This window comes from Mastacembelus armatus, chromosome 20 (genome assembly GCF_900324485.2).
Source record: "Mastacembelus armatus chromosome 20, fMasArm1.2, whole genome shotgun sequence".
NCBI lineage: Eukaryota > Metazoa > Chordata > Actinopteri > Synbranchiformes > Mastacembelidae > Mastacembelus > Mastacembelus armatus.
Genome location: NC_046652.1, coordinates 18326914 through 18354315, shown reverse-complemented (window position 1 = coordinate 18354315; position 27402 = coordinate 18326914). Strand labels below are relative to the sequence as shown.

The 27402-nt window shown below is 42.8% G+C and overlaps 3 protein-coding genes and 2 long non-coding RNA genes across 7 annotated transcripts in view; 4 read left to right on the top strand and 1 right to left on the bottom strand.

The window, feature by feature from the left end:
- Positions 1 to 27402, bottom strand: part of LOC113121849 (uncharacterized) — a 1077549-nt gene that overhangs the window by 985887 nt on the left and 64260 nt on the right.
- LOC113121923 (uncharacterized) lies at positions 1614 to 6052 on the top strand. 2 transcript variants are annotated; one of them, XR_003294801.1, is made up of 3 exons: positions 1614 to 1999; positions 4655 to 4774; positions 5306 to 6052. It is a non-coding gene; the product is annotated as an uncharacterized LOC113121923 (long non-coding RNA). The 2 variants fall into 2 exon arrangements; XR_003294800.1 differs by lacking the exon at positions 1614 to 1999 and having other exon boundaries at positions 4368 to 4774.
- Positions 7574 to 10712, top strand: LOC113121926 (uncharacterized). Its single transcript, XR_003294804.1, has 3 exons — positions 7574 to 7660; positions 9697 to 9803; positions 10658 to 10712. It is a non-coding gene; the product is annotated as an uncharacterized LOC113121926 (long non-coding RNA).
- Positions 10725 to 27402, top strand: part of LOC113121865 (protein NLRC3-like) — a 57927-nt gene continuing 41249 nt past the window's right edge. The window contains 5 exon segments of the mRNA XM_026292718.1: positions 10725 to 10762; positions 10964 to 11125; positions 14835 to 15028; positions 15131 to 16943; positions 18990 to 19163. Of these exon segments, the coding sequence (XP_026148503.1) occupies positions 10995 to 11125; positions 14835 to 15028; positions 15131 to 16943; positions 18990 to 19163 (2312 nt within the window). The 5' untranslated portion in view covers positions 10725 to 10762; positions 10964 to 10994.
- LOC113121917 (zinc finger BED domain-containing protein 1-like) lies at positions 24127 to 26889 on the top strand. Of its 2 annotated transcripts, none has more exons than XR_003294799.1 (2): positions 24127 to 24279; positions 26262 to 26889. XR_003294799.1 is itself a non-coding variant. In XM_026292811.1 (2 exons), exons 1-2 carry the CDS (start codon positions 25608 to 25610, stop codon positions 26406 to 26408), a joined length of 534 nt encoding a protein of 177 aa, XP_026148596.1. In that variant the 5' UTR covers positions 25562 to 25607; the 3' UTR covers positions 26409 to 26889. The 2 variants fall into 2 exon arrangements, 1 of the variants encoding a protein (XP_026148596.1); XM_026292811.1 differs by lacking the exon at positions 24127 to 24279 and adding an exon at positions 25562 to 25994.

Here is a 27402-nt window from a genome sequence, read left to right as displayed (position 1 = left end):
GTCCAGAAGTTGATGGAGAAGTCCCCCCTCAAATGTCCTCTTGTCTCTCACCTTTCCTTCCTGGATCCAAGGAAAATGGCCTTCAAAGATGCAGGTGTGGGAATAACTAAGTTCAGGAAGGCTTTGACAAACCTTGTGCATGTCCCCCGTGTAAATGAAGAAGACTGTGACGACTTAATTCGACTCTACAGTCAATTCATAGATGAGATTGTGCTGCTTCAGAGTTCACAGTTTTCCCACTTGGATCCATACACAGACAGGGTTGATACATTTTTTGAATTTGAAGTTAACCAAGGTGTGGGAACCCTGTTTATAAAGCTGGATGTGGACCTGAGTCTGGACCTGGACCTGAGTCTAGACCTGAAATCTGGGACTAACCTTTAGTTGCTCACCACACCTGTTGTTGCTACAAATCCTGTTCATGTTGTTCTGAGTGTAATGTAAAGATGATGATTTTAACCTTTGACCCTTTTGAGGCTGAGATTAAAACTAGGAGGGGCTAGAAACTAAATTTAGATCAGACCAGATTATTGATGAGATGGGGCTGGGTTTAGGACTAGAGGGGACTAGATTTAGGACCACAGGGGATCAGGGCTCTGAGTTAAACAATGAGTTAAAGTTAAACAAAGACCAAAGTGAAATTTTCCTTCTGGGCCCTGAACTAAAGAGAGAAATGATAAGTAGTAAAATGAGAAATCTGAGTCCAGCAGTAAAAACAGGGGTCTCCAGTCTGGGTGTTATTATAGACTGACTGAAGTTTGGTCTCATAGAAAGAAAAGCAGTCAAACAGCTTTTTATCATCTTAGAAATGTCAGCAGAGTGTTTCCCTTTTTATCTCAACATGACACAGAAAAAGTGGAACCAATCAAAGAGTGTGTCTTAGGGAGGAAGACATGACTGTGGAAAAACTCTGTCGCATCTTTCAGGGAAAGAAAAGTCATTTGAAGTAGAGTCCACAACGCAGCTAGTCCTGCTACTGGGTCCTCATTGGCTCTCATCAGCCTTAGTTCAGCTGTGAAGTTAATGGAAGTGCTGTTCAGTTTTCTACAGGTTTTATTTGATTATTCATTATTATTATTCTATTATTATTTTTGATTGTTTGGAAAAATGGCGTATTGCTCTGGTCGACAAAAACTAATATTGAAATACAAGCCGTTTCTTTTTTTCATGGGTCTAAAGGGGATCAATGAAATTTAACAGCTGCTTTGATTTCCTTTGTCTATGTAACAAAACAAAATCCACAATAACAAAGAGACAAAAACGGAACAAGGGCTGGATTTCAATTTTTTTAACTTTGGGATTTTCAAACAAAAATCAAATAACCAGTGTTTTTTATTTTTTTAATATCTGCTGTTGGACAGAAAATCCAAAGACTAAAAGATTCACGGTCCGTGAACTTTTTGCTATTTGAAGTTTGGTTTTATAAACAGAAACAAAAAAACGACAATGAAAAAGTTTTTTGATTCTGTGATGAAAATGTCAGACACCTTTTTAAAGTCAGACTTGATTTTCTTTCCTCATTTATACTTTAAATAAAGAAAGTTCTACAGCGCTGAAACGGAAAAGCAGCTGTATTTCCTGTCTCTAAAACCGGAAGTATCTCTTCTTCTGTCATTTGTGGTGATCTTCTTGGCGCTACTACTCTCACTTGGATGCTGCTACTACGAATCGTTATTGAATCACGACTACGCAAGAAACCGGAAGTTGTTTCAGAGAGGCGCGTGTTACTCGGCGTCTCACCTGCAGGCTCCCGTAGCTAACACCGGTCCGATTGGTAGTGGAAGGTCAAGGCTTTAGAGGTTTACTCAGACATCATTTTAGAAATGGAGAAACAAGGCTTGTCATCGGAAGTTGTCTCTGAACATCTGTCACGGGAATGTGGAGAAGCGAGAGGGTTTTCACAAGAACTATCAGGAAAGTTTGAGCTGAAAACGCCCCAGGTTGTTCTCGTCTGTCTGACACACACTTGGAATTAGAGGTGGCAAAAGTTGTAAACGAGGTAAGACACCTCTGACTGTCTGAGACACCCTTCATTCATTCATTCATTCATTCATTCATTCATTCATTCATTCATTCATTCATTCATTCATTCATTCATTCATTCATTCATTCTTACTTAGTTAATGATATTAGCACAGTGTCTTCACATTCCACATGTGGTTTTGAGAGCTACTGTTTAGTATTTAATGAGTCACTTCCTGGTGGGGCCAACATGTGGCTGCAAAATGATGAAGGGGTCTCTGTCCACAAAAGGCCTACATGCTGCAGAAGGACCAATTGGGTCCATTTTAAAGGAGGTGCATCAGCCTTATCATGGAGCAAGATGCCAAATAAGTGATGTTGCTCATCTTTCTTTACACACAGTATGTTTCATCAAATGTGTTGAATTCATGTGTCATGCCTGTAATAGTCAGTGGTACAAAAACTGCTCATAAACTGTAAGGAAACATGCCAATAGGCTACACTGTAGAAATACTGCACTAAAAGTAAATGTGATCAAGAAAATGCAACACATGCAAGTATCAGAAGTATATGCTTCTTGAAACTGATAACTGATCATTCAGTACAGTAGAGATTATCAGCAGTATTTGATTGGAAGTGTAGCTTGTTTCAAGCTCTATAAACCGGACATTCATAATATATAAAATGAAGAGAAATCTAAAAGTCCAAATTATGTGAGATGTTCAGACTGGTAGCTCACTTTTTTTTTTATTTTTTAGAATGAATCTTGTTATTTTTAAGGGAGCTCTGAACCTTAACCCCAGACCATACCATGCTGAATATATGGGCCATAAGCTTCACCTGGACCAGAATGAAAAACCTGTAATGTTTGGAGTGACCCATGTTTTAGCCATCGATGGGTTCAGCACAAAGAGTGAGAGTCCTTCCACAATGCCAACGAAAAACAACTTGTCCATCTATGGAGACGTTTTCAGGTCATACTAACAGTATCTCTGACAAAATGTTGTCATTTTGATTTGTCAATGTTTCGATGAATTTGTGTTTTAGCTAAAATAAATGTAAAATAATTAAAAAGACACATTATGACAAATCAACATGATCAAACCCTGTCATTTAAAATGTACATTGATGTAAAACAGAGAAAAGTTGTTCTGGTGTGTTCCTGGAAATTAATTAATATCTGGTTTGCTATTTCAGTTCAATATCCTCTATACCTTTAGTGTATTTAATAAAATGGAGAGGGAAAAACATTCCATGGCCGTCATATAACAAAAACATTTATTGCACAGTAAACATAGGGGGAAAAGTGTTGCACAACTCTTGGATTTTAAACATATCCTTCTAAACTGCCTGCTGTGGAAAGTGACACTGCATCTCATTTTCTACATCCTTAGCAGTAACGTTTGTTCTTCAACTACCAAATAAGTTCACCACAACATTAAAACCACCAGGTGGGTCTAATGTCGTGACTCTGACCAGTCTGTGGCTACACTGCCCTATACACAGCAAACTGCCAAGCACTCTGGCTGTGATGGAAAGGCTTTAGAACCTACAGTGCATTGTGTCTTGCTGCATATGGGACTGTGTAGCGTCACACCAGTCAGAGCCACGTGACCCCTGTTGGATTTTAATGCTATGGTCGATCAGTGTATGAACATGTGCATTTAAAAGTATAACAAACAATTAACAAAAAGTGCACCACTGTTGGCCAGAAATGAAAAGGACACTTTGCACAACTTCAAATAATTTCCCTCCTCTAGGCCTGCAGCGATCACCTATGTACGGTGGCCGACAAGGGCAAACGCGCTGCAACGGCCAAAACACCTGCAGAAGAGAAAACACAACGGAAGTGCGCCAGGCCGATAGGGGGACCCCGAACTGAGGGGAGCTATGAACAAAGACCTTTTCCAGAGGCGAGAGAGACACATGTAGTGACATAAGTCACGTCTCATTTCGGAGGCTGCGTAATGACGCAGCTTATAGTGTTGAACTGCAACAGAATGAGCGTCCTCTGATGATTGTTCTCATGTGCTAATATGTTCTAACAATGTTCTATTACATTTGTTCACTTGATCAAAGTGTCATACAACGTTGGGAGACATGGGGGGGGGTTGCAGGGTGGGAGATCTGAAGGTGCGTTTTCCATTTATTATTGTTTAAACACTTGGCCGTCATGTTTTACAACACTGTACTTTTATAATACTGTAAAACATGACGGCCAAAATTAAGGGCCTGTTTGTGGAAATTAGATAATTTGACAGGAATGTTTGGGATCTCAAAATCACATTTAAGCAGAAAATCAATCCCTCCAACCTTATTAAACCAACTACTGGGAATGTGGGACCATATTGATTGAGGCTGGTACATACAACCTTTAAGCCATTTGGCTCTAAGAGCTGCAATACAAGATTCAAAGCCTGTGGCTTCTAAACGGTCCGTGCATGAAGTGCAATTCATTATTCATATGTGAAACAGACTTTGTTTAATGCCTTTTTACGCTGTAGTTTCTTGGAGTAACTTGGTGTCACTCAAACGGTTGTCACGTGTTCTCAATATCCAAGTCCAACCTTAGACAATGAAATAAGGATAGAGGAAGTCAGGGGGCGGGGCCAGTCACTGGGACTTTCACAGTAAAAGCCCTGATGATTTTATGACAACAGTCTCTCCAACTCCTGGACTCTTCCCCCGGCAGCTGGTCTCGGGACACACACGGAGACTTTTAATGAACCAGAACCCAAACATTTTCAATCCTCGGACGGACACGGACAGTGTGAGTCTACACGGTGCTGACACACACCGAGCCCGTGCTAAGGTACGTTAGCCATTTAGCTGTTAGCTTCATCCTGCCTGTTTAGCTGCTCATCAGTGGAGGAAAAATACTCGGGACACTTAAAGTAATAATATCACAGTGTAGAAATACTCTGCTACAAGTTAGAGTCCTTCATTAAAATGTTACTTGAGGAAAAGTACAAATGTTCATGTTTTGAAGCTGTTACTTTTTGTACTTAAGTACAAAGTACATTTACATTTACAAAGTAAATGTTACTTTCCACCACTGCGGCTCATTATCATCAGGACTTTTGTAAATACTTGAGTTTTTGACTTGAGTTGATCCCACACACAGTCTGTTTCAGTCAGCCCAGACTTCAGCTGCCATGAGGCCTGTGTTCATCTAAAACTGTTCTGCTGTCTTTTAATTTATTAAAGCTACAGGCACTGAACAGTTTGAATGGCTGCACCGTACTGACACAGGTTTTTATGTTGCACTGATGCCATGTGTATAATGTTACGTGGTTGTTTGTTTTTCTGACACATTTTGCTGTTTGACCTCTACTTTTCTCAGGTCATGGGTTCCAGTGCCTGCAGCCCTTCAACGTGCATGTACCACCGGTGTTGAGAGTCCAGCTTTGTCAGCAGTGAAGGTCACGTACCCCAAGACAAGACTGCAGATGGTATTTGAGCGACAGTGTGAGGATGAGATGAAACACAGCTAGAGCTGATCAGGGGGCAGCACCAGGTCCATGAAGCTGCTTTCACTGAACTTATTGAGTCCTGGATTTTAACAAGTCCATTACATGACCCGAAGTTCTGGTGAGGTACCGCTCCTGGCAGAGGGTGTTTGATAAGAGGACTCTTCAAAATCCACATACAGCAACATAGAGGATGCATAGACAGAGAGGAAGAGCACCTGAAGAGGAGACAGCCTGTTGGCAAAGCACTACACTGAGGCAGCATCCACACAGTCACCTGTGGGCCCACCTGGCCACATAAGTGTACTGTTAAATGTAAAGTTGGTGTTTGTACAAGGATGAAGTAGTCCACTAAAAACATCAGTTCCAGTTTGCAGCTCACCATTTTCTTCAAGGACACCTGAAGTTGCACACCAAGTCAGGTTTCTTTGGTTTGGTTTACAGTGTCGGCTGATGAGTCCAGTGCACCAAAATGTGCTTGTGTACAGAACTTCAGGCGAACTTTAGGCAAAGCTTTAGGCTACCCGTTCTGTTGGTAAGTGTAGCACGTATGTATACCCAGTCCTGTTCTGTTTATCAGAAGTTAGTGAGCCAGTAATAAAAACACAGCAAAGAGTGAAGTGTTGACTTTTTTTCCTGTCTTAATGCAAAAACTTAATTCTCATCTACAGTCAGTTACAGTACAGAGTTTTTATGGGCCTGTCTTACATCACGATAAGAATAGTGGGAGAAACTGAACTGCTTTTGAAATTCCAAACTGGTCCCATTACCTTCAATTGTCAAGTCCCAGAGCAGAAAAGTGAGAACATTTATAAATGATTTCAACACAAAATGTGAAGGGAGGCTTGTGCATGTTGTGCTTCAAGCATTTTAGGTTCCAGACTGGACCAACCATTCCCTCAAACACCTTCAACTTGGTAGGCAAACATTTTCACCACCAGTCTTTATACATTTTCAAACCATGTTCCCAATGACTCATGGGACTTTGCAAGCCTATGACTGCTATAATGTGTGTTCTCATACAGTAAAGTCATGCACTAAGTGAGCATTAGGGCTGCAGGTTCCCTGAACAATATTGGTAACTGTCTTTAAGGGAAACAGGCAAAATACCTGTTTAATAGGCCTCTTACCTAGTTGTTTAATCTACTACTTACCATTCTGCCTTTCAGTCTGTCTTACTTTAAATCTCAGACTAAAGTCTTAACAGTCTTTCTACAGAACCATCATATTGAGAGAGTCTGGCCAGAGGTGTGTTTTCCTTTGTTTGTGTGCTTTCTTAAAGTTTGGTCATTTCAAAGCAATTTCTACTGTAAAGGTTTTTATTTGCACATATCAGGCGAACAACCGGCTCAATTATCCTATAAAAAGATGCCTGATCGGTCTGACAGATCAGGAGGCCGTACATGTGGAGGACCCGACAGTCAAGTTCTGCATACACTATATCTTTCTCATGCCTTTGTTTCAACCATATAAATTCCACACATATAACTGGTACGACCTTTATTTAGGTAACCTTTATTCTACAGCTGTAATGTTCATTTGTAAAGAGTTGAACTCATTTAACTCTAAACTTTGCCAATAGACTTGCCAAATCGTACCAGAAAGTTGCATTCAGTTTTCCTTTGGGGACTGTACAATCATTGAAAAGGAATACCTAACATATTGGCACAGGAAGGCTGTCTGCACAAGACTGATGAAAACCTACTGCCCAGAGCATCTCTAGCAGCTAACCTGTATGAGGCGGAGAGACAGTCGTCCACTGATATTGTGTTGCATGTTTATTGTTGGACTCATTTCTGTTGTTCAGCTTAAGGATCTCCTGCTAATTGGAATGAAAAGCTCCAAAATGATTGGATGTCAACATGACTGAAGCTTCCTGTCTCATGTGATCCACCAGAGTGGGACACAGGTCATTGGCCTGGACATTTAGAGGCTTAGATGGGAAACAAATCCAGATGTGATTGTGCAGATGTTTGTTCTATGGCAGTATATATAAGTACTGGGACAATGAGCCATGAGCTGAACTCAGTGAGGTCACGTGGGCCTCAAATCCAGATGTGTCATGTTTGAGTCCATGTTGATGAAATGTGTTTGTGAGCCAGTCAGCCAGCCCTGATTGGTCAGCAGGGGCGGAGCCACAGGGATCAGGTGACCCAGGTACCTGAGAACAGGCGTTCAGACTCCATTTAGAGACGACAGAGCAGAAGGAGGAGACGTGGCTGAGGCAGGTGAGTGTTGATGCAACGTTGTTCTCTTCCTGTCACAGAGTCTGAGTGTTAGCACTTTGGTTCAGGTTAAGGCCAGAGTTAGACTGAGCTCAGGCTGAGGGACCAGGGAAGGTTTTACCAGGGACCTCACATCTGTGTGTGTTTAATGTGACTGGGACTGACCTGAACAGTCAGTGTTTCCCTCTCAGAAACTTCCCTCTAAACCACGTCCCAGGGGTCAAAGGTTCAGGTTCCAAAGGTCTGGTACTTTACGATCTAAAGGCTTTTACCAGGCAGGTGGATTTAGAAAAACCTGATCAGGTGAAGTGAACTCCTTTTAAAAACAGATGTAAAACCCTTTAATTTAAAGACACGAAAACAGACGTTTGTGTTTTCACTCTGATTCAGTTCTGTTCCAGTTTTTTGTGAAGACCAGTACTATGGCAGTGAGGACCTTAGGGTTGATCCTCACTTTGTCAGAGCCACTTGGGGTGTCAGCACTTTGTGTTAGGTTAGGGTAAGTGACAAGTGAAAGCTGCGAGTGAACAAAACATTTATGGGTGTGAGTTTTATGAGGGTCCTGACAGAAAGAGCTGAACAAACATATGAGCCTTCCCTCTAAACCACGTCCCAGAGATCAAAGGTCCATCAGGTTCCAAAGGTCTGGTACTTTACGATCTAAAGGCTTTTACCAGGCAGGTGGATTTAGAAAAACCTGAGCAGGTGAAGTGAACTCTGTTTAAAGAGCAGTGTAAAATGTTTGGTGGTCTAAATGCTGCTTTAAATAATTCTTCCCAGAAATAGAAATAGAAATGTCCTGATAGTGTTTTGTTATTCCAGCTCTCTAAAGCACAAGTGCAGCTGTTACTGTCCATAACAACATAAATGTCTCTCTGCTGAAACCTACATACGAAGACTTTAAAGAGTTTAGTTGAGGTGCAAACAGTTTGGCCTTTAGCGTCACAGTCCACAGGCTGTATCATCACTGTAGTCCAGGTTCCTGTTCAGGCCTTAAGGTCTTTAAATAGGATCATCGGAGACCGGCCGGATTCGGCTCTTTTCCGATCTCGTGTGTGACGTTGAATTTAGTTGGATCAGGGTTCGGCATCTTCCCAGCAGGGACAGAGACTGATGCTGTACAGTTTCCTCTGCACAAGTACAACAGTATTAGCAATAAAATCCAGCTGAAGTAGTAAAAGTAGTCACTAAGCAGAAAACCAACTAAAGTATCAGAGAAATATTGTGCAGTCCAAAGTCCAAGCTTTGTCTCTGTAATGTAGTTCTGTAGAAAGTAGCAGTGAATGGGAAAGTACTCAAGTCCAAATACCTCAAATACCTGACCAAGTGCTGTATTTAGTTTCAGCCACTAGATGGAGACACAACATTGTGGTTTTATGTCGTTTTTCTTCTCTCTCAACTTATTTTGTGTCTTTTTGTGTCATTGTTCATCTGTTTCTTGTTGTTTTGCATCTTTTGTGGTTTTGACCTGAGCTCTGTGACTTTCCAACTAGTCTGATGTCCCTTCATCCAGAGACACAGGCCCAAGGGCCCCTGAGCTCTCAGGCCCCTGGTTAATCCAGCCCTGATGATTAGACAGTTTCCAGCAGCAGCTCTATGGACTCTGGACTCCTCATACACACAGATCAACACATTTGAATGACATTCAATAAATAGACACTTTCTATGTGACATATTGTGAAGCTGGACTTTGGAGAATAATCCTCCTTTTAGCCAAACAAAGCAGTGTAGAGTGTGATCTCTAGTCCCAACTCTGTCTGTCACATATATGAGAACCTGTGCTTATGTCATTATATGCAACATTGGCCTGTGACAGATGCTGATTGTTTCTGCTGTGCTCTTTTTATCAGTTAGAAAGAAAACAACTGTGTTGTCAGTCTTTGACCATGTTTAAAGTGCATTCATTTATGCAAAGCTTGGCTTGATTGGTTCCACAGACTTTCTACATGTGGCCAATTATATTTGGACACTAGAGCCTTTTCTAACCAGTCAAATATGAAACATAACTGTGGTTTTTGTTCTACATGTTCTCTGTATAGAACGTTGGGATCCTGGTAGGAAATGGACAGAAGAAGCTGCATCAGTGTGTGTGTGTGTGTGTGTGTGTGTGTGTGTGTGTGAGAGGACCGAGGAGACCTGGAGACCTGTGAGTACTGATCCAATTTTATGTTTCCTGTCAGACTTTATCAGAGTCATGTGGTTTCTCAGCCTGATAGAAAGGGATGTCAGTAACTCTGACACATCTGGATCTGGATTTAAAGGGGTGAGGGTGGTCTCTGGTCTGTCAAGGTCTTTCGATGTCAGTAACTGACACATCTGGAACTGGATTAAAAGTATGAGCAAAGTTGTGGATGAAGAAAGAAAGAACAAATTGTGTTTTTCAATCGTCGTCTTGTTTAACGAGCTTCGATCCATAAATGTCATGTAAATATATTTAGGCCCCATGTTGGTACAGGGAAGCCTCCTAATGCATGTGTGTGTGTGTGAAGGCAGGAGGTGAGTCCACAATGAAAACCATCAGAACTGAATTTTACAGCCACAAATGTTTGGATGATCCAGGAGACCTGGTTCCAGTCCCAATGTGGATTTTCCTCCCGAAACACTTCAGACTTGGTGGACTGGAACACTAATATTTGTGTAGGATGATATTTCAGATGCAGGTCCAGTTCTCCGAGGAATGATTCCAAAGATCCATAATCTTTGGTTCTTCCTGCTCTGGAAACTGGCTGCCATAAGACCAGTTTCTGTCTCGTAGAAACCAGGAAGGAATGGAAACTCTGGAATTCTAGCAAACAGTGAAGGATAAAGATGCTATGCTAAGGGAAGCTAACTGTCAGGTGGAGCTGCCTGTGTTTGTTTCCACTTATAAACTGTAAGTGGCGGGGAATCCAGAAAAAGCTGGTGCTGGAAATACCAGGACACTTTACTTTAGCTTCAGACGAGCTGTGAGCGACTGTGAGAACTTCCTGTGATGTTGTTGACTTCCTGTTTGTGTTGCAGAGCGTCCACTCACTGCCACATGTGAAGAAGAGCAAAGTGTGAAGTCAGACTCCATTTTAAAGTCCACAGAGAAGAAGAAGGAGGAAACAGGAAGTGGGAAGCAGGGTGAGTGTTAATATGACACCTGCACATATTGATCCATGTCATTGATGAATGTTGGGATTGAGTCTGGTTTAGACTTGTGTTTCCTGACGTCACAGTCACACTGTGTCTCTGGGATGGTTCCATCAAACTAATGTCCAATCAATAAGAAGCTGCTGCCGTTACAGGGGGACAGCTGACTGGGTTTGTTCCTCTGGTCTCCAGGGTCCCTGGCTCCCCTTTCAGACCACAGAAGATGAGTCTTTGTGGGGGGGAAGAGGAGGACAGACCAGGGTCTGAAGGATCCATCTGTCTCTCCATGAAGAGTGACAGGTCCAAAGAACCTCCTCCACAATTCAGTCATGAACCTGGACCCCCAGACTCAGGGTAAGAGACAGTTTCTAGTGTAAAATGAGCTGAAGATAAGTCTGTGGTCTGGAAGACAAAATCCTGATCCACTAACATCAGGTGTCCTTTCCTGTGATTCATTAAACAAACCAAAACAATGCAGTGCTGTGGTGCAGGAGACCCGTTGGCTTCCCTTTGAGCTGCACTCTATGGTTGAGAGGAGATATCCAACTTTAAATATATATAGAATATATCAAATTTAGGCTGTGGGCAGAAAACGGACTTTTGTGCTGGAGGATCAGATATTTAGTCCGAAAAAACCTGTTTCCTGGAAACATTTCAGGCCGACTGACACCAATCAACATATTTGTGGTTGGAGTTTCCAAGAGGCCGTGTCAGTAGTTAGTGTAGTCCCCGACAGAAACAACTGACCGAAGCTCTTCATCTGTATTTAAATGCAGTCGTCAGAAGGAATTCACAGCTTCCAGGTGGAAAACCATCTCCGTGGTAACGGTCCCTCCCCCTGCACACCTCTGTTGACTGGTTGGTTTTTTCACTGCAGTTCACAGCGAGTGAGAAAGGACGTGAACATCCAGTCTAGAGCGTCAGCTCCAGCTGCAGAGCTAACGTGGTCAGTTCTTAGTATTATTAAATGTCTCTGCATCACTTTGACTCTACGCAGCCAAAGCAGGTCCACAAAGGATGGAATATGAGACCCAGCTCAATACTGTGCAGCACAGTAGTTCACTGAGCCAACCAGTCCCAATGAACACAGCTGCTTTTTGGATGCAAACACATGTGCAGCGTTAATGTTAATGCGTAAGATTGTGGCACCAATGAGGAACAGCCCATTAAAGAAACAGAGCTGTGCTTTATGCTCTGCTCTCTGATCAGGGTTTAGGTTTGGTGTCTCTGTTTGTCGGCCGCTTTTCTGACTGATTATTAAACTCATAAAGCCTAACACGGTCTGGGCCGGAACAGACTCCACCATCTGGCCCTTCTGTCAGTGAACATAGATGGTCTCAGTAGTATTGATTCTGAATTGATCAATGATCAGTTGATGTTGAAGGAAGCCCAGTTTGAATCAGCCTGTGTTATCACAGTCCAACCTGTTTCTAGATTCCCCTCTAGAGCTTTGTTGTATCAGCATTAACACAGTGTCATTCATTGTTTATTGTGCAGGGCTAAGGATTTACTTTGTCTGTGCATCTGCTACCATGGAAATACTTTCTGTGTCTCCATGTGCCACATCAGATTCCTCCCCCTCCTCCAACGATGCAGGCAAAGTTCTGCTTTCAAGTCTAACAACACGACTGAGAGTAGATATTATTTTATTGATGAGCTGAGCTATTGTTCAATTCTAATATCTGATCTTATCTAGCATGTTGATTCTGTGGCCTATTTATTCAGTCGCTCTGTTGGACTCTGCCTGCAGACTTTAAAAAAAGCTGGAGATGCTCATCATTTGTGGAGACACAATTAAACCAGATTCATCATGTGGTCCCAATAAACCCCCCTGTTGATCTTCCTGAATGTGAATGACCAATATAGTTTCATCACACACAGGAAGTGTCAAAAAGTTGCACCTGTACGTTTGTGCATCCACAAACAGGCTAATAGGTTTTGCAACACCTGGTGGCAGAAAGAGGAACTGCATTTTGGATTTTTTAGCCCAGTGCAGGATTAAAACCACAGCATTCCTGATGCAAAGCCACAGCCAGGGCACTACAAACATAGTGCAGTGACAAACTAGGATGTAATCACAGGCCCGTAGAGGACGTCCTTGCAGAAAATTCTCTGACTTAGTGTTACAACACCAGGTTTATATATCTTTGACAGAGTTGGGTGGACTCAGATTGGAGAAGACCCTACATGTTTGTTCAGATGTCCTCTATCTTCAGGCCTCTACCAGCACTAAACAAATTGTTGGCAGTTATATACAACCTCTAATCCAATAAAAGAGACAGAACCATATACAGTATCTCACAGAAGTGAGTCCACCCCTCACATTTTTGTAAATAGTTTATTATATCTTTTCATGTGACAACAGTGAAGAAATGACTCTTTGCTACAATGTAAAGTAGTGAGTGTACAGCTTGTATAACAGTGTAAATTTGCTGTCCCCTCAAAATAACTCAACACACAGCCATTAATGTCTAAACCACTGGCAACAAAAGTGAGTACACCCCTAAGTGAAAATGTCCAAATTGGGCCCAAAGTGTCAATATTTTGTGTGACCACCATTATTTTCCAGCACTGCCATAACCCTCTTGGGCATGGAGTTAACCAGAGCTTCACAGGTTGACACTGGAATCCTCTTCCACTCCTCCATTATGACATCACAGAGCTGGTGGGTGTTAGAGACCTTGCACTTCCTCCACCTTCCATTTGAGGATGCCCCACAGATGCTCAATAGGGTTTAGGTCTGGAGACATGCTTGGCCAGTCCATCACCTTTACCCTCAGCTTCTTTAGCAAGGCAGTGGTCATCTTGGAGGTGTGTTTGGGGTCGTTATCATGCTGGAATACTGCCCTGTGGCCCAGTCTCCGAAGGGAGGTGATCATGCTCTGCTTCAGTATGTCACAGTACATGTTGACATTCATGGTTCCCTCAATGGACTGTAGCTCCCCAGTGCCGGCAGCACTCATGCAGCCCCAGACCATGACACTCCCACCACCATGCTTGACTGTAGGCAAGACACACTTTTCTTTGTACTCCTCACCTGGTTGCCACCAGACATGCTTGACACCATCTGAACCAAACAAGTTTATCTTGGTCTCATCAGACTACAGGACACGGTTCCAGTAATCCATGTCCTTAGTCTGCTTGTCTTCAGCAAACTGTTTGTGGGCTTTCTTGTGCATCATCTTTAGAAGAGGCTTCCTTCTGGGACGACAGCCATGCAGACCAATTTGATGCAGTGTGTGGTGTATGGTCTGAGCACTGACAGGCTGACCCCCCCACCCCTTGAACCTCTGCAGCAATGCTGGCAGCACTCATACGTCTATTTCCCAAAGACAACCTCTGGATATGACGCTGAGCACGTGCACTCAACTTCTTTGGTCGACCATGGCGAGACCTGTTCTGAGCGGAACCTGTCCTGTTAAACCGCTGTATGGTCTTGGTCACCGTGCTGCAGCTCAGTTTCTGGGTCTTGGCAATCTTCTTATAGCCTAGGCCTCTTTATGTAGAGCAACAATTCTTTTTATCAGATCAGTTCTCTGCCATGAGGTGCCATGTTGAACTTCCAGTGACCAGTATGAGAGACTGAGAGCAATAACACCAAATCTAACACACCTGCTCGCCATTCACACCTGAGACCTTGTAACACTAATGAGTCACATGACACCGGGGAGGGAAAATGGCTAATTGGGCCAATTTGGACATTTTCACTTAGGGGTGTACTCACTTTTGTTGCCAGTGGTTTAGACATTAATGGCTGTGTGTTGAGTTATTTTTGAGGGGACAGCAAATTTACACTGTTATACAAGCTGTACACTCACTACTTTACATTGTAGCAAAGTGTCATTTCTTCAGTGTTGTCACATGAAAAGATATGATAAACTATTTACAAAAATGTGAGGGGTGGACTCACTTCTGTGGGATACTGTAGCAAAAATGGGTCAAGAAAACGTTCAAGTGACCCCATGACCTGGTGTAATACCCCCACCCCAGTCAAACAATAAGAAAGTTTCCTCACTCAACATGTCTCCACCTCAACTAATCCCAGTTTGTTTCATGTCCGCAGGGACAGGACCAGGACTCAGGTCTCTGAGGAGCAGCAGCTGTCCAGCTGTGCCTTGTGTCAAGACCTCCTGAAGGATCCAGTCTCTACCAGATGTGGACACTGGTTCTGCAGACGGTGCATCACCTTATACAGGGACCAGTCTGGTTCACCAGGAGACTGTCCCTGTCCCCAGTGTGGAAATAGACCCAGAACCAGTAGGACTCACTGATTGTTCTGCATTTGAGTTGGTCCTTCACAGTTGAGATTCTGTGTCACACAAACGTCTGTTTGATTGGACCCTTTTTCTTGTCTTCCAGTGGACTCTGGTCTGCTGGAGGTTTTAGATCAACATAAGACCAATCTGAGGACGAGATATGAACATGTGACTGAAGGACCTGATCCAACAGGAAGTGGAACCCTCCTCAACAGGATCTACACTGAGCTCTACATCACAGAGGGACTGAGGGAAGAGGTTAATACCCAACATGAGGTCAGGCAGCTGGAAACCACTTTCAAGAAAGATACCCTCCATGACATTCCAATCAAGTGCCATGAGATCTTTAAAGCCTCCCCTGACCAGCAGAGACCCATCAGAGTGGTTCTGACCAACGGCGCCGCTGGTGTTGGAAAAACCTTCTCAGTGCAGAAGTTCAGTCTGGACTGGGCAGAGGGCTCAGAAAACCAAGACGTCAGTCTGCTGGTCCTGCTTTCGTTCAGGGAGCTGAACCTGATCAAAGATGAGCAGATCAGTCTTCTCAGGCTGCTCCATGTTTTCCATCCAACATTACAGAAGGTCACAGCAGAGCAGCTGGCTGTCTGCAAAGTCCTGTTCATCTTTGATGGCCTGGATGAAAGCAGACTTTCACTGGATTTCAACAACAGGAAGGTGGTGTCCGATGTCACACAGGAGGCCTCGGTCAACGAGCTGCTGACAAACCTCATCCAGGGGAATCTGCTTCCCTCGGCTCTGGTCTGGATAACATCCCGACCCGCGGCGGCCAATCTGATCCCTTCTACGTGTGTGGACAGGCTGACAGAAGTCCGAGGCTTCACAGACGCCCAGAAGGACGAGTACTTCAGGAGGAGGTCCAGGGATGAAGAGCTGTCCAGCAGAATCATCTCACACATCAAGGCATCCAGGAGCCTCCACATCATGTGTCAAATCCCAGTCTTCTGCTGGATCACTGCTACAGTTCTGGAGCACATGTTGACCACAGAGCAGAGAGGAGAGCTGCCCAAGACCCTGACTGACCTGTACTCACACTTCCTGCTGGTTCAGACAAACAGGAAGAAGCTCAAGTACTATGGGGGACATAAGACGAGTCCACGGCAGCTGACGGAGGCTGACAGGAAAGTTCTTCTGAAGCTGGGGAGGCTGGCGTTTGAACATCTGGAGGAAGGAAACATCATGTTCTACCAAGAAGACCTGGAGCAGTGTGGTCTGGATGTTCCAGAGGCCTCGGTGTACTCAGGAGTCTGTACAGAGATCTTCAAAAGAGAGAGTGTGATCTTCCAGAAATCAGTCTACTGCTTTGTTCATCTGAGTGTTCAGGAGTTTCTGGCTGCAGTCTACATGGTCCACTGTTACTCCAACAGGAAGACACAGGTACTGGAGAAGTTCTTAGAACAAACCCTAGATAGCTTCCTGTTGGGAGCCATGCAGAAATCCCTGGACAGTAAAAGTGGCCACCTGGACCTGTTTGTCCGCTTCCTCCATGGCCTCTGTCTGGAGTCCAACCAGAGAGTCTTAGGAGGCCTGCTGGGTCAGACAGAGATCAGTCCAGAAACCATCCAGAGAGCCATCAACAACCTGAAGAAGATGAACAGAGATGATATCTCTCCTGACAGAAGCATCAACATCTTCCACTGTCTGATGGAGCTGAACGACCCCTCAGTCCATCAGGAGATCCAAGAGTTCCTGAAGTCAGGGAACAGATCAGAGAAGGAACTCTCTGAGATCCAGTGCTCAGCTCTGGCCTACATGCTGCAGATGTCAGAGGAGGTTCTGGATGAACTGGACCTGAACCAGTACAACACATCAGACCAGGGACGACGGAGACTGATTCCAGCTGTGAGGAACTGCAGGAAGGCTAAGTAAGTCCAGATGTGCCCAAGTGAAAAAAATCTATTGTTGTATATTTTCTAAAAGTATATTGAGTATACTTTTGAAATACTTTGAAATACTTGAAGTTGTGTTAAAATGAAACCAGTGAAGTTGCTGGAAGCTGCACTATAAATCTGCTTTAGTACATGAAAAACCTATTTTTCACGTATTATTGGGTACTTTTGCTGCCCAAAATACTACACTACTGTTAAAATATACATGAAACATTTGAAGTTGACTTGTTGCAAATGTCCAAAATCTATAGTGACATTAAACTGACAGTGTATTACTAATAGACTTTGAGCCAAAGTAAATGTACTTGAAATATACTCTGAACTCATTTGAACTATGTATGAAATACAATAGAATGAGGTTTGAAATGTGAAAAAAGTATGCAAAGTATATTTTTCCAAGTATTTGAGTATTTGTTGTGAAAATGAGCCACTGACTTTGTGTTAAATTGCAACGAAGTTGAACATGTTGCATTAAAAGACACAATGATATTGGATTGATATTCCTAGTAAATATAAGTCCACTATAAGCATCATTGTGTGTTTAATAAATACACCAACAATGCCCTCTGAATGGATTCTCCAAACACTGAGTCTGAAATGTAGATACTTGACTTAGATTCCAATCCAATGATGTTGGACTAAAAGCACTACTTCCTGTTAGCATGTTCTCCAATGCTCTTACTTTGAAAAGCCCAGTGCACTTTGAAGACGTTCTAAAAGGATTGAAAATAATCTGAACTCCTACACAAAGTCCAAAACCCGTCAGTCCAACAAATATTGATTTGAACTCTAACACTATTAAATCCAGCCATTTAAGGGCTTTGGAACAAAACAAGTCATTCAAGGTAACAACAATAACAAAAAACAGGAACAACAGTTTGTGTTTTCTATTAGTGAGGTCAAAGTATTATTTGGCTGCACCACTATGGGACTGACATGGATTTTAGTGATCTTCAGGATTCTGCATAGTTCTCCGAAGAATTCTGTCCAAACATCCAAAATACATGAAGTAAACATGTAGTATGAAAGAGTATTTTGAAGTGAAACTTTGTCCACAGGAATTAGACCACTTCCAAGAGTCCACTTTCCCACAGCCAGGAACACATACATTGTGTACTTTAAATACGTCTACTGAAATAGAGCTCAAGTTAAATGGAGGCATAGTATTATATTTGGAAGAGAATGAGACAATTTGAAGTAAAAACACAAACCGTGAACAGACTTTTGGAAAATATCACTAAATATACTTCAAAATCTGTTGAAAGTAAAGTGCACTTTGAAGAAATCTGCTAAATGACTAATGAAGTAATGAGATCATTTCAATATACTTTGCAAACATTGACTTTGAATCTGCTTTTTTTGTCTCAGTAACTCTTTGACTAATCTTGTACTTTGGAGACTCACCAAAAATGTACTTTTACTACGTTTCAACACAAGCACAAATACACTTGGTAAAATGTGTGAACACACTTTATCTGCTAAAAGTAGAATTGAAGTCTGAAACAATAGATTGATTTTTCACTTGGGTGATCATCACCATAATGTTCCTCTTGTTTATTGTGAGAATGACAGCAGCTGGATTTTGTCCCAGATGTTCTTGAGCTGTTCCAAATGGTGTCAGTCCAAAAGCTGCAGATGTTCCTGTTGTTTTTTTCTCTCTGTCCAGTGAATGAACACAGTTCTTCTTTTTCTTTCCAATGGGTTTTCCATGGGACACATTTTTCTTCTGTTTCTCTTCACACACTGATGTTTTTCTGCCACATGTGGACAAATGTCCAACATTGGAATAAACAGGGACAGGCCTGTTGTGGAAGTTCCAAAGGAACTGAGTTTTCTCTGCTTCCTGTCCAAGATGAAAGCAGAACAAAGATGAAGCGTGTGCAGTGTGACAGAGAGTGAGAAGAATTCTTATTTCATGTCCAACCCACTGAGAGAAGATCAGCTGAACCACTGATGTGAAGACACAACAAGACATGTCCCTGTTTGACATCAAGTGATTCAACTCAATATATTGTCTCTGTCATAATCACAGCTTTTCTAATATATGTGTCCTCACAGACTTTATGGCTGTGGACTCTCAGAGACTCACTGTGAAGTCGTGGGCTCAGCTCTGAAGTCCAACCCCTCCCATCTGACAGAACTGGACCTGAGTCTGAATGACCTGCAGGATCCAGCAGTGCAGCAGCTGTGTGGTGGACTGCAGAGTCCACACTGTAGACTGGAGACTCTGAGGTCAGTTGACTGACTGTTCCTATTGTAGATCTTAGATGTTGAATCCACAACTAAAGCTCCTGTGAATGTTGGTTGTTCCATTCAGTGTTTTCATTGTTCTTCTATTCTCAGCAGACTAAGAATGATTCCTTCAGTTTCACTTCATTTCACTGAGCTGTCTTCAATAATGTGTGTTCACTCATATTGAATAGTCATATTAATAATGATGTGTTTCTTTCTATAGAAGCTTTGAAGAACAGAGTGTCCCAAAAATGTCATCTGTCAGGAAGTTGTTCTGAATCCTTTGTGTTTCTAAACAAACTGTGGAAACAGTCCAAAGCTGAAACTGTTTCAACTGAAACTGTCCAGTGTTTGTCCAAGTTTGGATCCCAACAATATGTCAATATTGGACCAGACTAATATCTGACCTGATCCTCCTGAGAGCCAGAAGGAAAAAGGTTGGAATATTTCCATTTTGGAATAGAAGTGAAGACTTTGGGCCGTGAGAAACAAAGTCCTCTTTCTTTTTGGGGAAGAACACGTCCCTGTAGTGGACATTGGGTCTTGCTTTGTCCCAAAAACCACACAATAAGCATCAGTTTGCTGACGATAATGTTGGATTTTCTCTGCATTTCTATCAGATTTTTCTCACTTGATGAAACTCAGAGAAAACATATGACACAGTCAGTTGTCAACAATCTATGAATGGGATTCCAAAGCTTGTGTTTAGTGGCCAATGACACAGTGGGGATCAGTCCCAACACAAGGACATGATCTGGTCTGTGCATTGGGACTGGGCCATTAGAAAGCAGTTGTCAGCCTGTTGTCATTGCCAAGGCCTCAAATCCTGATGCTGTGTGAAGAAGCTTTGAGTAGTTTTTGTTCCTGAACTGAAGCCAGCAGCTTTTGGTCCTGACACTGTCCACCCAGTTTGTTCCCTGATCCAAATCTCATTGTGAAGAACAAATCCACAGTGTCTCTATAAAGTTGATCCCATAGAAATGAAAGCACATGTGGAGCACAGAGACACACAGATGAAATCATGTGTCCAGGTGGTTGAGCTGTGTTTAGTGTCTGAGCTGCTGCTGCTGCTGCTGCTGCTGCTTTACCTCTGTGCTGTGCTGAGGCTGCAGCCAATAAAGCCAGAGAAGAAGATGCAGAGAGGGAAGAGACAGGAGACAGGAGAGCCTGGGGGAGCTTCCTTGGCTCAGATAGAATAAGGAGGAACAATTCAATGCATTGTTTTGCTGCACTTTGGAACTGGGTCAACAAACTTTAAGCAGGAAACTTTAAAGCTGCACAGTGACAGTATGAGCCATCAACTAGATTGATTCTGCTGTTGGCTGGAAAGCAGCTTCTCTTCCCATGTGCTGACAATAATATCATGATATAGTCAGACTATTATTACTATTATTCTGACTGTTCTCATATTATTCTTCTCATTATTATCATTCTACATTTCCCTTCAGGGATTAATCAAGTTGATCTCATCTCATTATTCTAATGAAAAGAAGAAGAATTGTCATCATCATCATCACCATCCTCATTGTCATCAACATCAGTGTCACATTGGATCTCCTTCTTTGCTTCTTTATTCAGGTTGAGGAGCTGCAGTTTGTCAGAGACCAGCTGTGGTTATCTGGTCTCAGCTCTGAAGTCCAACCCCTCCCATATGAGACACCTGGACCTGGGTGACAACGACCTCCAGGATCGAGGAGTGCAGCAGCTGTGTGGTGGACTGCAGAGTCCAGACTGTAGACTGGAGACTCTGAGGTCAGTTCACTGACTGTTTGTTCCTATTGTAGATCTTTAGTGTTGAATTATTGTTTGAACTCAGTGTTTGCACAGACATAACTTCTATTGAAGTTGATTTTCTTTTCCTGTCTTTGGATTTTTCTGAGGCTAAATTCAGTCTTTAGTCCCAAATGACTGAGTCTCACAGAAAGTTGGTCTCATTGTGTCTAAAGAGTCACATGTGTCAGCAGAAAATCCTCTGAACTAATATTTGTTGGAAATGGATCCAGTTTCTTTGATGCAGTAGAAATATTTCTTTGATCATTGATATTGATGGTTGAGAACACACACAGACAGGTGTGTTTCCATCACTTCCGAGGACATTCCATTGACTCCCATTGATTTCCTGGAGACAAAGCCAAACCAGAAGCACTACTTGGTGAACCCTAAGCACAAGCTGAACCTCAACTTCCAGACAGCTTCTTCCACACAGAAATCCAAACGGGTCCTGGACTAGATTATTGGCCCCTTTTTAGATGTTGCCATTGGATTTGGAGCAGGTGGTTGACCTTGGACTCACCTGTTGGGAGTCCCAGTTAGTGCAGCCTAATAATCCCTCATTCAGTCAGTTAAAATGGACAAAGTCCTGTGAGGACCCTCTGGTCCTAACATGTAAGAAACAGTAGATCAGTTGACAGACAAAGCATTACCTTGATCCATGTTGCTATTGGACCTTGATCTGTTGTCCAGTGGCCTCGGGCTCCACAGAACCCGACTCTATGGAAACTTTAGTGCCAAAGAGGAACAGTGTGTCAGTTGTGTGGAAATATTTTGGCTTTAAAGAAAGAAGATGCTGCGTGGCGTCAAAACCTGCCTTGCTACTGTTGCTGCCTCATGGGCCAAGACTAGCAAGGCTAAAAGGCCGAGCACCACTGTGTCAAATGAACCAATCCCACCCAACATGACCAGATGTTGGAAAGTTTAACTCCATATGAATCGAATTGAAAACATCACATGGAAATTCCTGTTTCTCACAATGACTTTGAATTAAAGTCAGAGATTTTTCATCTTTCTGCACTTTCTTCTTCATGTTAATGTGACATCAATTCACACCTCAGCTAATTTCATCATAACAGCCTGGATGGACCAGTTTCTATTGACACTTGTGTTGTATTTATAATATTGTGTTGTTCTATTCATTGTTCATGTTTGTTCAATAAGAAAACAGGAAGTTGGTCTTTGCTTCTTTATTCAGGTTGTTTGACTGCAGGTTGTCAAAGACCAGCTGTGGTTATCTGGTCTCAGCTCTGAAGTCCAACCCCTCCCATCTGAGAGAACTGGACCTGAGTCACAACAACCTGCAGTATCCAGATGTGCAGCAGCTGCGTGATCTTGTCCAGAGTCCAGACTGTAGCCTGCAGACTCTGAGGTCAGTACAGGGCTGGAGTCAGTCCATGGTGCTTTCAGCAGGATTGGACTAAACCCAGTCAGTATCAAAGCAAAGATCCAGGATTTCCTGTAAAGCTCCCTTTCCGCAGGATGGGACTAAACCCATCAGTATCAAGCAAACTCCAGGATTTCCTAAAGCTCCAACCTCTCAGTGAAGCTGTGAGCGGAGGAACAGGGACGGCTTCAGGATTGGACAGAAAGACAGAGAGAGAGACAACAGTCAGCCAATCAGTATCAGCCAGAAGCTTGTTGTGATCATGTGTTTGAGTTGATGTGAAGACGACTGTTGCTGATGAAGTCATGGGAGTCAGGAACAAAAAAACAGTCTTTTATCCAGCATCAGTGTCAGGCAGCTGAGGTTGGCTTAATTCCTGCATTTCAATCCAACAAAACACTGGTTCCTTTGGCCTGGCGGTAGGGGTCATCACTGGAAACGGGGTGATCCAATATAGTCATCTATAGCTAACTTGCACTGAAGCAGGGATCAGTTTAATGTCTCACATGAGAATTTATCAGTATCCCAATCAACAAAGTGGAAAAACTCCAGTCAGTCTTCAAAACAGGATCCCAGTCTGAACCAAATCCTGGTTCACCTTAAAGTCAGAGTGAAGACCAGAGCAGTGGGCTGAGTCCTAGTTTCTGTCAGAGGTCATGTGTGCTCTGAATCAGCAAATCAGGTCAATTGAAGGTTTGTGATCATTTCAGTTCAGTCTGATCTAATTCTAGCAGTGAACAGTTTAATCCATAATGTGAAGGAATGAATCCAAACTACAGCCTGTGATGAAACTGAGGAGAAATCTGATGGGATTGTCAGCAGGGACTGGACAGAACACACACGTTGCAGATCCATGATGTGTGGTGTGCAGTGTATTGTCTGGAGCTAGTTGAGGGTTTGATGACTCCTTGTATGTGGACGCCTGCTGAGAGAAGGAGGAAATAAAAAGGAGGAAAAGAGAATCTGATTATTATTTACTCACCTTCTAACTGAGGTTTGTTCCAACAGGTTTGGGCTTCAGGGGGGGAAAACAGTGATTCAATGTTCCAAAGACAAATCCTGTGAGTAACATTGAAACATTGTCTTCATCTAATTTTTAAAGTCTGATTTTACAAAGTGTTTTTGCTCATTTCATTGTCAAATCTTTCTAAATTGTGTTTTGTCTTGGCTCAGGAAAAAACCTGCGCCCAAAAGAACTACAGGCTGTGTTTGATTTGAGGTTCCTGCAGATCCTTCCAAGTCTCAAAAGGTCTTGAAATTCCAAATCTGTGGAGAATCACTTGAATCTGGGAACTGAACACCCCGAAGAGAACAGAAATGGACAGAGTTCCAGACAGATCACCAATCACATGGTGTTCTGCACAATGAAGGACCAACCAGATGGATTCTAAGATTCTTTTCCACCACTGCAACAAGCTGCTGTTAGACTGTTCTAATGTTTGATTCTTTAATTCAGCTCATGTCTCTGATCAGTTCTCCCTCTGTTTCCCCCTGTGGAAATATTGGAAATAGCTGAATAAATCTTCCAAAGACAACTGACTGGTATCATTGATGTTATTTCACACAGTAAATACGTCACTGGATCAGGAGAACTCTCCCTCAGATTGTAGACTGATTTCATGTATTACTCATTAACTGACTGGTTGATCCACCAAAAAAGGATCTGGTGCCCCAAATTATTAAGATGCTTATGATCTTCATGATTCATAAACTAGACATGATGAACCTTCATGTTCAATACATGTATATATTTCAATTCACTACACCGCTGAAAACGTGATGCCTGGAAATGCAAGTTTCCAGATATTTGGCTCAGCAAAGAAGATTAGAAAGAAAGTCTGGCCAGAGATCCAAAGGACCATCACTTGTCCAGGTCCAGAGCCTGTTGTAAACCTGTCAAAGTGGAGAGAGAAGCAGCTGGATCTACACACAAGACGGCACTTGGGGAATCGGAAGCAGGTCGGTCCATAGAAATGTTGATTGAATGTTGGCTGCCAGCTGTTTTTAGCTCTTATTGAAATGTGAGTCCTGAAGGCTGTTGAGTTGATGTGGAGACATTTGCACCAGCTCTGCAATCGACACTCCAGTCACATCACGTTCATTTATATGGCACCTTATACAACACATTTATTTAAAGAAGCGGTTCTCAAAGTGTGGTACGGGTCCCAGTAGTGGTACTCAGGCTCCCTCTAGTGGTACACAGAGGAATCACTAAATTAAATATTAGTTCCTGTTAAAACAACACATTGTCATTGAATCTTTGAGTACTTTTGTCCATTGAAGTACAGGACAGTTGTTATTGAACTTTTAGGTCCAAGTCATTTGAATGGAATCATTCTTTCCCTTTTTTATTCAGCTGTGTGTAAGCACAGTGCAGTTCTAATGTTCAAACTGTGGATTTCCAATGTTAAAGTGGCTGACAACAAGAAATCTTCTTCTTAGGAAGGAAACTGACAAAAGGAGATGTGATGTCTGTCTGTCATCTCATTGTTTCTGCCAAATCCAGATATTTTTGTGTTGTCAAAAATCCTAGTAATTGTACAATAGTAATATCTCGGGGTGGAACAATATCACAAACACCAGCCACAATACGTATCGCGGTCCTCTCACGCCCCCTGCTGCCCATTGTTGTAGTGTTGAGATCGCAGAACCTCCGGACACATTTAAGTCTCCTGAGTGGGAACATTGTGGTTTTCCAGTGGAGTTCACCTTTGGACTGTGTGTTGGAGACAAAGCGCAGACCATCTCTCCAAGTTTGAGCGATGCAAAGTTCATTGCTTTAACTAGGGATGGGTGGACCTCCTGTGCAGCTCAGTCCTTCATCAGGATCACGGTGCACCACGTTACGGACAACTGGGTCATTGCACATCCTGTTCTGCAGACACGCGCTGTCTATGAAAGCCACACAAGTGATGATCTGTGGGAAATACTACAGGGAGCTGCAGCAGATGGAAAATCCACTATTCCTGTGACAACACATGACGCTCCAAATATTGTTGATGCAGTTGAAGCAGCCGGATTCTCAGCAAATATTGGATGTTCTGCTCACACAGTTAATCTGGCACCACACAAGGGAATGGGCCTTAACCAGATGTTGCCAAAGGTGGTCAGCACTACTGCTGCAGCAGAACTTAAGGACCAACAGGAGATGCTCCGACCGCCTCTACACAAGCTGATTCAGGATGTTCCCACCAGGTGGAACTCAAGCTATGACAATGGTTGAGCGCTACCTTGAACAACAGGCTGCTGTTTTCTCAGCACTTCCAGACAGGAGTGTTAAGAGGAACATGAAGGACATTGTTCCTCTGTCTGATGAAGATGGAAAAGTAGCTGAGGACATCATTCAGGTTCTTAAACCACTGAACATGGTCCCAGCTCTGTTGAGCACAGAACAGCTGCCAACAGTTTCAATGATAATGCCCCTGAAACACACCATCCTGGAGTCTATGAAAGTTAGTGACACAGATCCAACAGTTGGTAAAGATGTCAAATCTGCCATTTTGTCTGACTTCATGAAAACAAACCCAGAATCTGACTCAATACTTGTGCACTTTCTTCATATGAGCACTACACTTGACCCACGTTTGAGGTCTCTGCCTTTTCTTGATGAGACCATGAGCAGCAACATCTTTAACAGCCTGATGGAGAAGATTCTGGAAAACAATCCCCAGCAGGTATTTTTGGGTTTGAATCCAAACTTTATTGAATCAATTCAATTTGACCCAAACTATTTAGTTTCCCATAGTCCTGCAGTGCATATTACCAGTAGATATGTCCTGTGAGAACCACTTTACAAATACAATATATATGGAGATTGTTTTCATTCAATTTCAGCATTTAACTCTAAACAGAAACTGAGATCATCAGAAATGAGCATCACTATGTTTGTTTTTCAATATTAACTTGAAACTATTTTGTGTCTTTGTCCTTGTTGGGCCCAGGCCTCACAGGAGCAGGTAGAAGTTCTTGGTTTTAACTGTCCAGAAGTTGATGGAGAAGTCCCCCCTCAAATCTCCTCTTCTCTCTCACCTTTCCTTCCTGGATCCAAGGAAAATGGCCTTCAAAGATGCAGGTGTCGGAATAACTAAGTTCTGGAAGGCTTTGACAAACCTTGTGCATGTCCACCGTGTAAATGAAGAAGACTGTGACGACTTAATTCGACTCTACGGTCAATTCATAGATGAGATCGTGCTGCTTCAGAGTTCACAGTTTTCCCACTTGGATCCATACGCAGACAGGGTGGACATGTTTTTTGAATTTGAAGTTAACCAAGGTGTGGGAACCCTGTTTATAAAGCTGGATGTGGACCTGAGTCTGGACCTGGACCTGAGTCTAAAGCAGAAATCTGGGACTAACCTTTAGTTGCTCACCACAACTGTTGTTGCTACAAATCCTGTTCATGTTGTTCTGAGTGTAATGTAAAGATGATGATTTTAACCTTTGACCCTTTTGAGGCTGAGATTAAAACTAGGAGGGGCTAGAAACTAAATTTAGATCAGACCAGATTATTGATGAGATGGGGCTGGGTTTAGGACTAGAGGGGACTAGATTTAGGACCACAGGGGATCAGGCACAGGGTTTGTGGGTAAACAAAGACCAGATTGTGGCTGCAGAAAAGCCTCCAGAGGATCAGAGGAAATAACTGTTGTTTCAGTGTTTGTCTCCTGGTCCAGGCTCCAGTTTGATGTAGAACAGGATTTAGTCTTTATCTGGATCCACTTTAGCTTCCACACAGACCTCACTAGTCTGAGTTCTGTCTGTAGAACATACAACTGTAATTCAGAATATTTCTGTTTTGTAAGACAACATGAAATCATCCTTTGTTGTGCGACCTTTATCCTGGTTCAGGTTGTGACAACACTTTAAAGTCATATTGTCTGCACTTTTTAACCCCAAATCTGGGTTTTATCTGTCCACATGTCATGGACCATCAGTCTGTGGAGATTCTCAGTCGTCCAGGGGAAGTTATCTAGAGGTTGAGTCCTGGCAACTGGACTTTTCAGTGTCAAGATAAACTGGAGGTTCCAGTCCAGCTTTTTCTCAGACGGATGAAGCCACTTGGATGGGCGTTGAAATGTTTCG

Coding starts and splice junctions, on each gene's coding strand:
- LOC113121917 (XM_026292811.1), top strand. CDS start 25,608: ATGAAGGACATTGTTCCTCTGTCTGATGAAGATGGAAAAGTAGCTGAG. Junction 25,995..26,261: donor TGGAAAACAATCCCCAGCAG/GTATTTTTGGGT, acceptor TGTTGGGCCCAG/GCCTCACAGGAGCAGGTAGA.